Genomic DNA, 10675 nt, shown 5'->3' with positions numbered 1-10675 from the left:
TTGTAGTAGAGTGGGTGGGTAGGGAGAGTAGCTAATTCATCTTGTACCTTCGCATACCAGCACAATCTGCATTAGAAGGCTACACTGGGAAGGCATTAAATGACTGTATGCAAAAGAATGAATGAATAAACTTGTATTAAAAATTCTCAGAAAGTTTGGCAGTTTGGAGGCAACATATAGGATGTGCTATGCAAATAAGATAAAAAAGGAATTGAGTTGGGGTGCCTGGGTGGCTCAGTCGGTCAAGCACCTGACTCTTAGTTTGGGCTTAGGTCACGACTGCACAGTTCATGAGTTCAAGCCCCAAGTCAGGCTCTGCACTGACAGCACAGAGCCTGCTTGGGATTCTCTCTGTCCTTCTTTCTGTCCTTCCCCAACTTGCACACATGCTCTTTCTCTCTAAATAAATTTAAAAATAAAAAAAAAAAAATTAGGTAATGCTTTGCAGATGCTTCAGAAATCTTTGCAATGTATGTGCTAAAACATTGGATATAGAAGACCCAGGCATCAGGTAATCATTATGAAGAGACATATTCTCAACTGGCAAACATTCTGAAGTAAAATAAAGCAAAACAGGCTTTCGATTATCCTATTTTCTTAATGGATTTTCGTGAATATGAAGTGGGGTTGTACATGTGATATATTTTAAATCACTTAGTATTACAGGAGTGCCTTTCAGGTGGACCACTCTGTATGAGTCTCATGCTTAAAAACCATTTTTTATTCAAATGTCTTACAGCCACCCTAGGAAAAGAGTTATTATCCCCCGTTTTATGATGAAATTAAAAAAAAAAACAGACACAGAGAAACTATGCAACTTAACCAATATCCCATAGCATCACAACCTTTAGAATAGCAAAATTATATACACGTGATAACCATGGACCAATGATCTCTCCACATCAAACTCTAAAATTCTAAAAAATGTAGAACACAATTCTAAAGAAGACACTTCTCAAAGTAAGACAAATACACTCTTATGAGCTCCTTTCAGACACATGATTAACAAACTCATACAATAATATTTTAAAATTACCTGATTTTCTTTATCGTACCCAGTAATATACAACACTGTGTGCATGCTTTATTTAAAGTAACTTTAAGAAATAGTATTTTTGACTGAACAATAAGAAAACTATTGAAAAGATAAATTGATTATGGAATAATTACCCAGTGTTAATCTTTAGGAATAATTGTCATAAGCCAACCTTGCGAATTTAAGATAGGCATATTCCTAACGATCATAGATAACAGAAATACATTTCAAATGTCCATGTGGTTAGTGTACTTAGAAAATTCACTGACTGAAATCAGCTGTGAAGCCTGGCCTGGAATTTGGTTGGCTGTTAAGTTTGATTTTGTCTTACTGTTTCAAAATATAAATAGTTTGGCCCACTCTACATTTGTTAAAAACTGTGACCTTAAAATGTGAAAAAAAAGACTTCTCAAACAGATAGACATAACTAGCCATTTCATCTAAAAAGTTATAAAATACTTATTCCTAGAGAGCTTTCATGATCCCTGTTCTGCAAAGCTTATTTCAAAATCCCTCACTATTTTGCATTTATAAACTGTGTCCTTGCATTAACGATATGAACTATAAACATGCTATTATATACCAAATAACCACCTTCCAATTTTAAATATCCTTTTGTTAACACAGAATGTTGTATCTAATAAAAGCATGACATATTTTTACAGTTTTAATGGCAGAATTAAAGTTCCTTTGTTGAGGAAATAATGAAGCAATAACCAAGATACTTGAAACAATAACATCAACATGACACTAATTTCGAGAAAAACAGAGAATAATACACTTACATAAAACAAAAACAGAATAACTCGCTTTATAAAAGAAGAGAGATGGCTTTTTAAAATATTTAGACTCTCCAACCCAAGTAGAAATTTAAAAAATAAAGAGAAGAGAAAGAGAAGTAGAGAGAGAGAAACAGACACAGAGGGAAAGGGGGAGAGACAGAGAGAGAGAGACCAAAGACCAAGGCCTTGCAGAAATAAAAATACATTCTTAGAGCAGTTTTTAAAACTAAATTTTCCTGACAAGGTTGGTAACAGAGAAATTTAGATTCAGTTCAGGATTTTGTATAGAATACAACCTAGAAACTAAAGTCCACCAGAATGGAATTGTATTAACAGTCAATGCCTGGTTGGGACTCTCCCTTTACCTTGAGAAAGGTAATGCTGTGAGAATAAAACATTATCAAGAATGCAATATACACACTTTATAATGTTCAGGACAGCAACAGTTTTTGAGCACCACACAATTCATTAATTAGGTAAATGAATATAATGCTAAAGCAAGTTCTCTGAAATTTTCTATTAGGTTATATTTCAAGTAGCTTATGATATATACTTGAATTAATTACATTTTATTGCACTATAAGTTGGCTATTGACAGTATACCCAAATGTAAACAATAATGTGGACTTCCTTAATTTTTCTACCTGTAGATCTCCTTGGATGGAACACAACTAATTTATAACTATGTAAAAATTGGGTAATCTGTATACTTATTTACAGCATTTTTCTGTAAATATGCATTTGGCTAAAGAGATCTCATCAAAATAAAGAAGGGGAAAACCCAAAACATAGCATCTTCTATTTTTAAAAAATCCTGGCTTGTATTTAAAAAAGTGGGGGCTCGTGGGGGGCTGGGGAACAGATAAAGCCACTGGCTTTTGTAGACTTATTAGAATCCACTCATCTCCTTATGCACACTTCTGCTAGTGTCCTAAATTTGGGTTCCAAATGATCCAAAAATTCAAGCCCATCTTCTTCTTGTCGTTCACTGCAACAACCTATAGAACCAGCCACTGATCCTTTTCCTTCATAGTTATACGTAAGGACGTAGTCTTGAGCATGCTTATGATTGTCATCCTGATCACACAGTTGCACCTTCTGCCAGGGGAGAAACACAATATATTTTATTATTATTATTTTAAACACCAAAACTTACTAACATAAAAATAATTGCTTTGATTTACCTTTCATTGTTTAATTTTTAACCAGAGTGTGTCCTCTAATGGATTCCTACATATAAAAAATGCACATGATTGGTCTGTATCATAAATCACTCTATAAATTCACTCTATAGCATGTTTCTAAAAATCACATATGTGGCAGCAAGTATCCTAGGGTTCACGTTACATAATCACGTCTAGAGTGAAATGTAAAATCCCATTAAACTGAACCCAAATGGTGGTGGGCTCAGATCTTTCCAGATAGGCTTACTGACCATAAGGCTATAATTGCCTCGTAGCACACTTTTGGTTTCTAAGATATGATTTATCACATGGGAAATATTAACACAAAGTCATGGGAAAAAAATAATTTGAATGTCATCACACAGATAACTTTTGTATTTTAAAAATAAAATCACATAACCTGGGATAAAGATTCTTTTCAATTGTTCTTCTACCAAATAAATAAGACATTTCCTGTCCAGTAAGTAAGTAAATATCATCTAACATTATTTCAGTAAGAACTAAAAACCAAACAAAATGAGAGGAAAAGTAAATATCCACTTAATATCGGAGCATTATTAAATCAAAATTGAGGAAAAACAACTTTCCAATTAAGTAGATTAATAATTAATTGACAATGAAGGTGAGGCCACTAAATTGTAACAATTCAGAACGCTGAAAAGATATCAAAATCAATTCTTAGGACACCGAGGGAAACTCACTTCACCAAGGCGGGGCTGGGTGAAATTATGCCACTCGGAGTATGTGTATCTGCAGTTGTCCGTCTCCACGTGTCCTCCCCTGCAGGAATCCAGGGTGTGATGATGCCCCGTCCCCCGGCACGATTCCAGGGTCTGGTGTCCGCCTTTCACCATTTCAATGGTCTCCTGGCCTCCATTTTTCACTCCTGATCCCAAGGTGCCACAAATTCCCTGAGCCGAACTGCCCACGGTATGGGTTGTGAAGCCATTCGTGGAACACTGAAACGGAAACAGTTGGCATTGGGGAAGTACAGAGAAGAACAACCACCACCACAACGGAACGTAAATAATGTTATAAATTCTTGTGTTATAAGGTAAGCTCTCTGAGGGCAGGAACTAAATCTGTCTTGGCTATCCTGACGACCTGATTATCGTAACCCCAGGACTTCATGCAGTGTCCTGGAAATCGCCAACTGTCAAGTGGTCTATCCTTGAGACAAATCAGAAAGCTTAATGTATATTCCTCCTCTGAAAACTTCTTAGAGTATTGTACAACGTCACTTATTAAATCCTTCCAACATCTCAAGCCTCAAAATCAGGATTCCGTTATCAATGTCTCACATGTATTTACCCTGCTGGGTTTAAATTCATTCCCTTCACCTGCCTAGAGCAGAAACAGAAATGATGATTGTGGGGAATAAGCTAATTAGCAAAAGAAAGATGCCTTGTTGACCCTGAGGTAGCAGGATCTCACTGTTTTAGTCCCTAGGCAGGCTAAGATAAACAGACTCAGGGCCTCGGGCATGCCAGAAATAACCACCTGCCTGGAGCCAGACCCCTAACACCAAAACCCCCTTTCCTTCACACACATGAGTTAACGTTCGTGGTTTCATCGTCTCTTCGCACACGTCCATCACACTTGTATGCCTTCTGATCCTAATAAAAATGGAGCAAGGACCCTTACTTGGGGCTCTTGTTTCCTCCCGAACATTAGCCTCTCTTGCATTTTAATCCTGCGTCCACTCTCTGCCTGAGAACTCCAGACCCAGAGTCTACAACACATGATCAGTATTTTTTTTTTAATTAAAAAAAATTTTTTTAATCTATTTTTTAGAGAGAAAGAGAATAGGGCAGAGGCCCAGAGCGAGGGGGACAGAGGATCTGAAGCAGGCTTCACACTGATAGCAGAGAGCCTGATGTGGGGCTTGAAGCCATGAACCATGAGATGATGACCTGAGCCAAAATTGGATGCTTAACCCAATGAGCCACCCAGGCTCCCCGATTGGTATTTTTATTCAATGTCTAATCTAGTTCCCCTCAACTAGAACAAAAATATAGAAATAAAGTTGCCATAAACATCTTGGCTGGAATAATAAATCCTTGCAATCTTGGGGTGCCTTTTGTGGCTCGGTCGGTTGAGCTTCTGACTCTTGATTTTGGCTCAGGTCATAATCTCAGGGTTATGAGATCAAGCCCCGTGTCATGCTCCATGCTGGGTGTGCAGCCTGCTCAAGATTCTTTCCCTCTGCCTCTCCCACCCTTCCTGCTTGTGTGTACTCTCTCTCCTTAAAAATAATTAATTTTAAAAAAATTTTTTTAACGTTTTATTTATTTTTGAGACAGGGAGAGACAAAGCATGAACAGGGAGAGGGAGGGAGACACAGAATCTGAAACAGCCTCCAGGCTCTGAGCTGTCAGCACAGAGCCCGACACGGGGCTCGAACTCATGGACTGCGAGATCACGACCTGAGCCAAAGTCGGCCGCTTAACCGACTGAGCCACCCAGGCGCCCCTAAAAATAATTAATTAATTAATTAAAAATAAAATCCTTGCAATCTCAATAAATAAAAATAAACCAGCAGAGATGCTTCTCTGGCCACTAATTTTCCATGGTTTGTTTTTGTAGGAAACGCTAAGTTTTGTTTTATTTTATTTTTTTTACACGTTTTACACTTTTTAAAGTTTTCTAAATCTGTCCTGTTCTTATCATCATTATGCTTTTTGTAGAAAATTTACATGTTCCTCATCCACATACTAGGCCAGAAACCGAAGCTGGATCTCTGTAGTCACTGGCTAGCACTGCTGGATCATAAATTTGACCTCAGGCTTCTTTCTAACCCACATTAGCACCGGAAAGACTCCATTAAAGTTCTTCCCACACAGATCAAAGCTTGTAGTCATTTTATTGCTGCTGCCAGGAAAAAAAAAAAAAAAACCTTAAAATAATTATGCTGATGATCTGTGAATAATTAAATGAAATATTTTTACAGCACAAACAGCAGTTTCAATACATAAAAAAGACCTAAAGTTGAAATCATGAAACACTTCAAGTAGGAATAATAATAACAGGCTGAAGGATTTTTAGTGTGAAGTAACACCCTATGACCACAGTGAAATATCACATAGCATCATGAGAACCAACCTAATTTTATCTACTTCCCCAGGAACAATGGAATTTAATATATTGTAAGGTACCCGACTGCAAAAGAACTTGTCCCAGAAAGAGAATTCTAGTTGGTTAGGCCAGTTTGTCCTTTGTGTTTATTTTAGAAAGACAAACTACTTACCATTTTGTCATCTCCAGGAGCTTCAGTGTTTGACACGATGAGGTTCTGCTGGGCTAAATCATCGGGAAACGCTTTGGGCTGTTTAGCTGTCCCGGTAGCCCCACAGACTAAGGTAAATAGGATACCTGGAGGATGAGAGAAATTGCTTCCGTTTATCATAAAACAATGTGAAGTTACGAATTTAGGATGACTAATATGAAGACAGCTTTCCAGAAAACATACACACGATGGCCTATGGTGAAATCGTAGGCAATTGGCAAGTCCGCCCTAACCAGAGATGCCGCGAAGACGTGCTATAAGGGCTGTATTTTTGCGCTGAATTTTAGGTCTGTGCTGAGAGAACACTAGTTGCAATATATAAGTTAAATATGTTGTGCTAAATTGAAATAGAACTATCTTCAAGTGGCCAGCTACAGAGAGCAGTGTTGACTCGAAGAATGAGTCTTGAAAGTTATTTCAGAGGCTCTTATTTGAGTTCATGCAGGGACTTACAAAAGAGCAATGCTATGCCCAGCAGTATCGCAAGGATGGCCCATTTTCCAAGCCTCACTTCTCCGTTGCCAGTCCTTGGGTCTGTGCGAAGTGCGCAATCATTTTCAGTAACACAGTCACATAGTATAACTTTTAATGGAGTGACGACTGACAGGCCATGTCTGTCTCTAACTCTGACAGGTACTTGATATGGTCCAAATGGAAGGTCGTTCTTATAGAAAAGACGAGCTGCTGTATCTGAAAGAAAATAAAACCGAGTGATATAGAATGTCACAAATGCCTCCTGTGTTAGGATGTTCACCAAATTTCTCCACAAATGGATCTTCCTGATGGGAGGGCACAGCCGGCACAGGATCGTGAATGGGAACGGACTGAGGAGTTCTCATCTACCTCGATGGTAAACATACCGCAAAGAAAACTTTATCCCTGCTGTGTCTTATAGAAATGTCTTTTGGCTTTTGGAATAATATATTTTTCCATCCATAAACAAACCTTTTCCAATCACAAGTAATAGGCTTGTTAAGACATCGGTCTTTATCACCACTTTAAAAATTTTTAAGAGAAACTTACAGTGCAATTTTCATTTATACATGATTCATCATAGAGTAACAGTCTGAAATTCTGGACATTTCTCCTTACTTTGTTTGCATATATTGTGCCAAACAGTATTACACAGTTGTGACTTACTGTCAGAGACTGATTCTGACAACTTAGAACGTGGCTGACCTTGAACATACCAGCAGGCATGAGCGGTCCTGCTGCTACAGCATCTCATGGTCCTATAGGACCATGTATTTGCTTTTAGGTCAAGGGTGGAAAATATCCACGTCAAAATCCAGTTGAGTCTTAAGCACATATCCAAAGATATAATATTATCCTGAACGTAAACACCACATGCACATGTCCAAGAATAATCCCCCTGCAGTGTGACAATTCCATTGATTTTTAAGGTGTTTGAAGCTGTAAATATAAATTTGGATGTTTGGGTAAAGAAATCAGTGAATAAGTCTATTATAAAGGAAAGGATGGTGTGCACCTGGGTGGCTCAGTCGGTTGAGCGTCCAACTTCAGCTCAGGTCATGATCTCCTAGCTTGTGAGTTTAAGCCTCGCAATGGACTCTCTGCTGTCAGCGTGGAGCCCGCGTTCGATTCTGTGTCTCCCTCTCTCTCTGCCCCTCTCCCACTAGCTCCCTCTCTCTCTCAAAAATAAATAAACATTTTAAAAAAGAAAACCAAATAAAAGAAAGCATGGTTAACTTGGTAAGTTTATGTGTAGGAAATAATACTAAGATTAACAAAACCAAAATTGATGGTGCATAATGTGCCATGGTCTGATGCATTCATTATCCTGTTGACTCCCTCAAATAATCCCACTTTACATATGAGTAAATTAAGGCCCAAAGAGAATAAATAGCATGGTCATATTTATGTCACTAATAAACAGTGGAGCCAGCATTTAACACAGCCTATCTGACTTCAAAGCCTCTTTAGGATATGTTCTTCTTGATTTGGTGTTTCCCAGACTTTGGGTTACTTCACAGATAGTAAAACTTTAAAGTAACAAAGCTTTGAGCAACATAATCCTGCCACTGTTTTACTGTATGAAGTAGGAATATTAAAAAAAAAAAAAAATTACCATCTCGCTCCACATTATCTAAAAAGAAATGATATGACACCAAATCAGTAGAAAGAACAAAATCTAAAAATAAGGTTAGTTGTTCCCAAGAAAAGAATAGTTGATAACCTTACACACATACACACACACCAGAATACTGTTTTTAGAAAGACTGAAAATGCTGCCGGTCCACAGAGCAGGATTCGGGACACAGTCGGGTCTTAACTTGTCGCCGTAGCTTCTATGTGTCCTTGTTTTACTTCCCTCTTCCTATTTCCCTTCCCTTGGCTCACAACTTTTGTTTTTTAATTTGTCATGAAAGAAATAGAGGAATATTCATTGGAAGCATGGGGTTGAAAACCATTCAAGGACACCATAAGGGCAAACCCTCTGTTTATGGCAGATCTTGAACCATGAACGCTGAAGTGGGGGGCGACCAGGCCATCAGGGCCCGTGGGCAGTACAGTCAGGAGATGCCGAGAGCACCGCAGAGTGAAGAGCCGATGGAGTGAGTGAGGCAGCTGGCATGGAGAGGCCCCTCCATTTTGCCATTCTTATCACCATAGATCCTCTCATGGGGAAAGTCAGAAGTACAGACTAGGAACTAAGTTGGGGGAGAATCCCAACTAGAAAACAAAAGACGAGAAAAGGTCAGAGGTCAATGCAGTGCAGAGACAAGGGACAGCAGAGTGGACACTGTGACGCATACCCAGATTCCCTGCACTCAGGGACATACTGTCCTCGCATTGTCCCAGCTGTTTGGGGAGGCCATAAGCTTCTTCAACGTCTGTGCCATTTTGCCAAAAGTCACGCCCCTCAAGGCACCCACTCCACTGCCTGAGCCATGAAAGAGGCTCAACTTGGGGCCCCCTGAAGGGCCATTAACTCAGACTTCCTGTGGGGTTAACTACAGCTGTCCTTTGACTTGGGCTGCAGCTTGGCTTTTCTCTGCCCAATTCTGCTTTCCTTCCTTTCACATCTACTGATGCCAAGCAAACTCCTTATTAATACTCTGCCTGAGAAACTCTTGTCTCAGAGTTCACTTCCTAGGGAACAGACCGGCAACATATGGTGATCCCCTTACAACCTAGGAAACCATTGGTGAGTGAAGAATCTATGTGGAGGAGAGGTCAGCAAGTCAGGAAGTGATGGCATTAGACCCAGGCTAAGGCGGGATATGTACAGGGGAGGGGAATGGGGACTCACACAGCCCCTAACAGAATCTTGACACAGGAGAGATTAGAAACGGTGCAAGAGGGGCACCTGGGTGGCTCAGTCAGTTAAGCAACCGGCTCTTGATTTTGGTTCAGGTCATGGTCTCATGGTTCCTGAGTTTGAGTCCTACTTCCCACCACACCGGAATGGAGGAACTTTCCTTCTTTTATTGGTGGTTCCCACACGGTGATTATTCTCATGTTGCATCAAGAAAAAAATATTTTAGACATACGGATGCTGAAAAGGACAAAGTCATGTTTAGTAATACGTACCATTAATTTTTGTCAGTCTCCACATTCTTTCTATGCCTGCATCAGGAATACTCTCCAAACTGAAGTCAAAGGGTGGGCCATTTATAGGATCGTCAGGATCCACTGCAGAGATGTCTGCAGATGACATGACGGTTTTGCAGATGACCACCGTCTGTTTTGGGATAACTGGGCCATTATCGTTCATGTCTTCAAGTATAATTCCCAGCGTCCCAGTACACGTTCTCCCATCTAGAAAATTGGATATAAAAATAGAACATTTTAATGTTCTGAGTTTTAACTAGGAAATTCTACATTGAAAAAAAAAAAAGGTTTAAATGTGAATTTGGCACTTGTGACATATCAATGACAAGCGCAAAGCTGTGCCCTTAAGGAATGTTAAAAAAAAAAATTGTCACTTTTGGATGGGTTGGAGAGATAATAACTATTTAGATTTGTCATCCATTCACTATCCATGCAACTGAGATGGAAACTGTTATAGAGGTTAGTTTTGACTGATTTTTAAAAAGGAGAAAAGAGGATGAACAAGGGCATTTCTGGTATACTTAAAAGCACAAGGACATTCAGGAAGGTGGGAAAGCATAACATGCACATCCATCTTCTAGACATAATGAAGGGGAAGGCAAATTGGTTGGAGTTCAAAACCTCAGAGAAGAGCCAAGGGTCCTTGAAAGCCATTCTAAGGAGCCTGGAGTTTAATATACATCTAGGAAGTGAGTAAGGTTTTGGAGCAGGGGAACTGAAAGGTAAGATTGTGGATATGGAAGATTAGAACAACATAGTACATAGGACCATTTGAAGGACGAAAGACTCCAGAAGCAGAAAATCACTTGCA

General features: G+C 39.2%; 1 protein-coding gene across 2 annotated transcripts in view; it reads right to left on the bottom strand.

Moving 5' to 3' along the window:
* Positions 1–551: 551 nt before the first annotated feature.
* DSC2 (desmocollin 2) overlaps positions 552–10675 on the bottom strand; it is a 37454-nt gene continuing 27330 nt past the window's right edge. The window contains exons 12-17 of one of the 2 annotated variants that reach the window (XM_049620244.1): positions 9844–10071; positions 6742–6978; positions 6250–6374; positions 3704–3961; positions 3003–3048; positions 2833–2916 (exon numbers count right to left, since the gene is read on the bottom strand). In XM_049620244.1, coding sequence (XP_049476201.1) covers positions 3013–3048; positions 3704–3961; positions 6250–6374; positions 6742–6978; positions 9844–10071 — 884 coding nt within the window. In that variant the 3' untranslated portion in view covers positions 2833–2916; positions 3003–3012. Of the gene's footprint in view, positions 2917–3002; positions 3049–3703; positions 3962–6249; positions 6375–6741; positions 6979–9843; positions 10072–10675 lie in introns of both variants that reach the window. The other variant, XM_049620243.1, reaches the window with a different exon arrangement.

Source organism: Panthera uncia, assembly GCF_023721935.1.
Source record: "Panthera uncia isolate 11264 chromosome D3 unlocalized genomic scaffold, Puncia_PCG_1.0 HiC_scaffold_8, whole genome shotgun sequence".
In the NCBI taxonomy this organism is placed as follows: Eukaryota; Metazoa; Chordata; class Mammalia; order Carnivora; family Felidae; genus Panthera; species Panthera uncia.
This window is presented reverse-complemented; position numbering and strand designations above follow the sequence as displayed.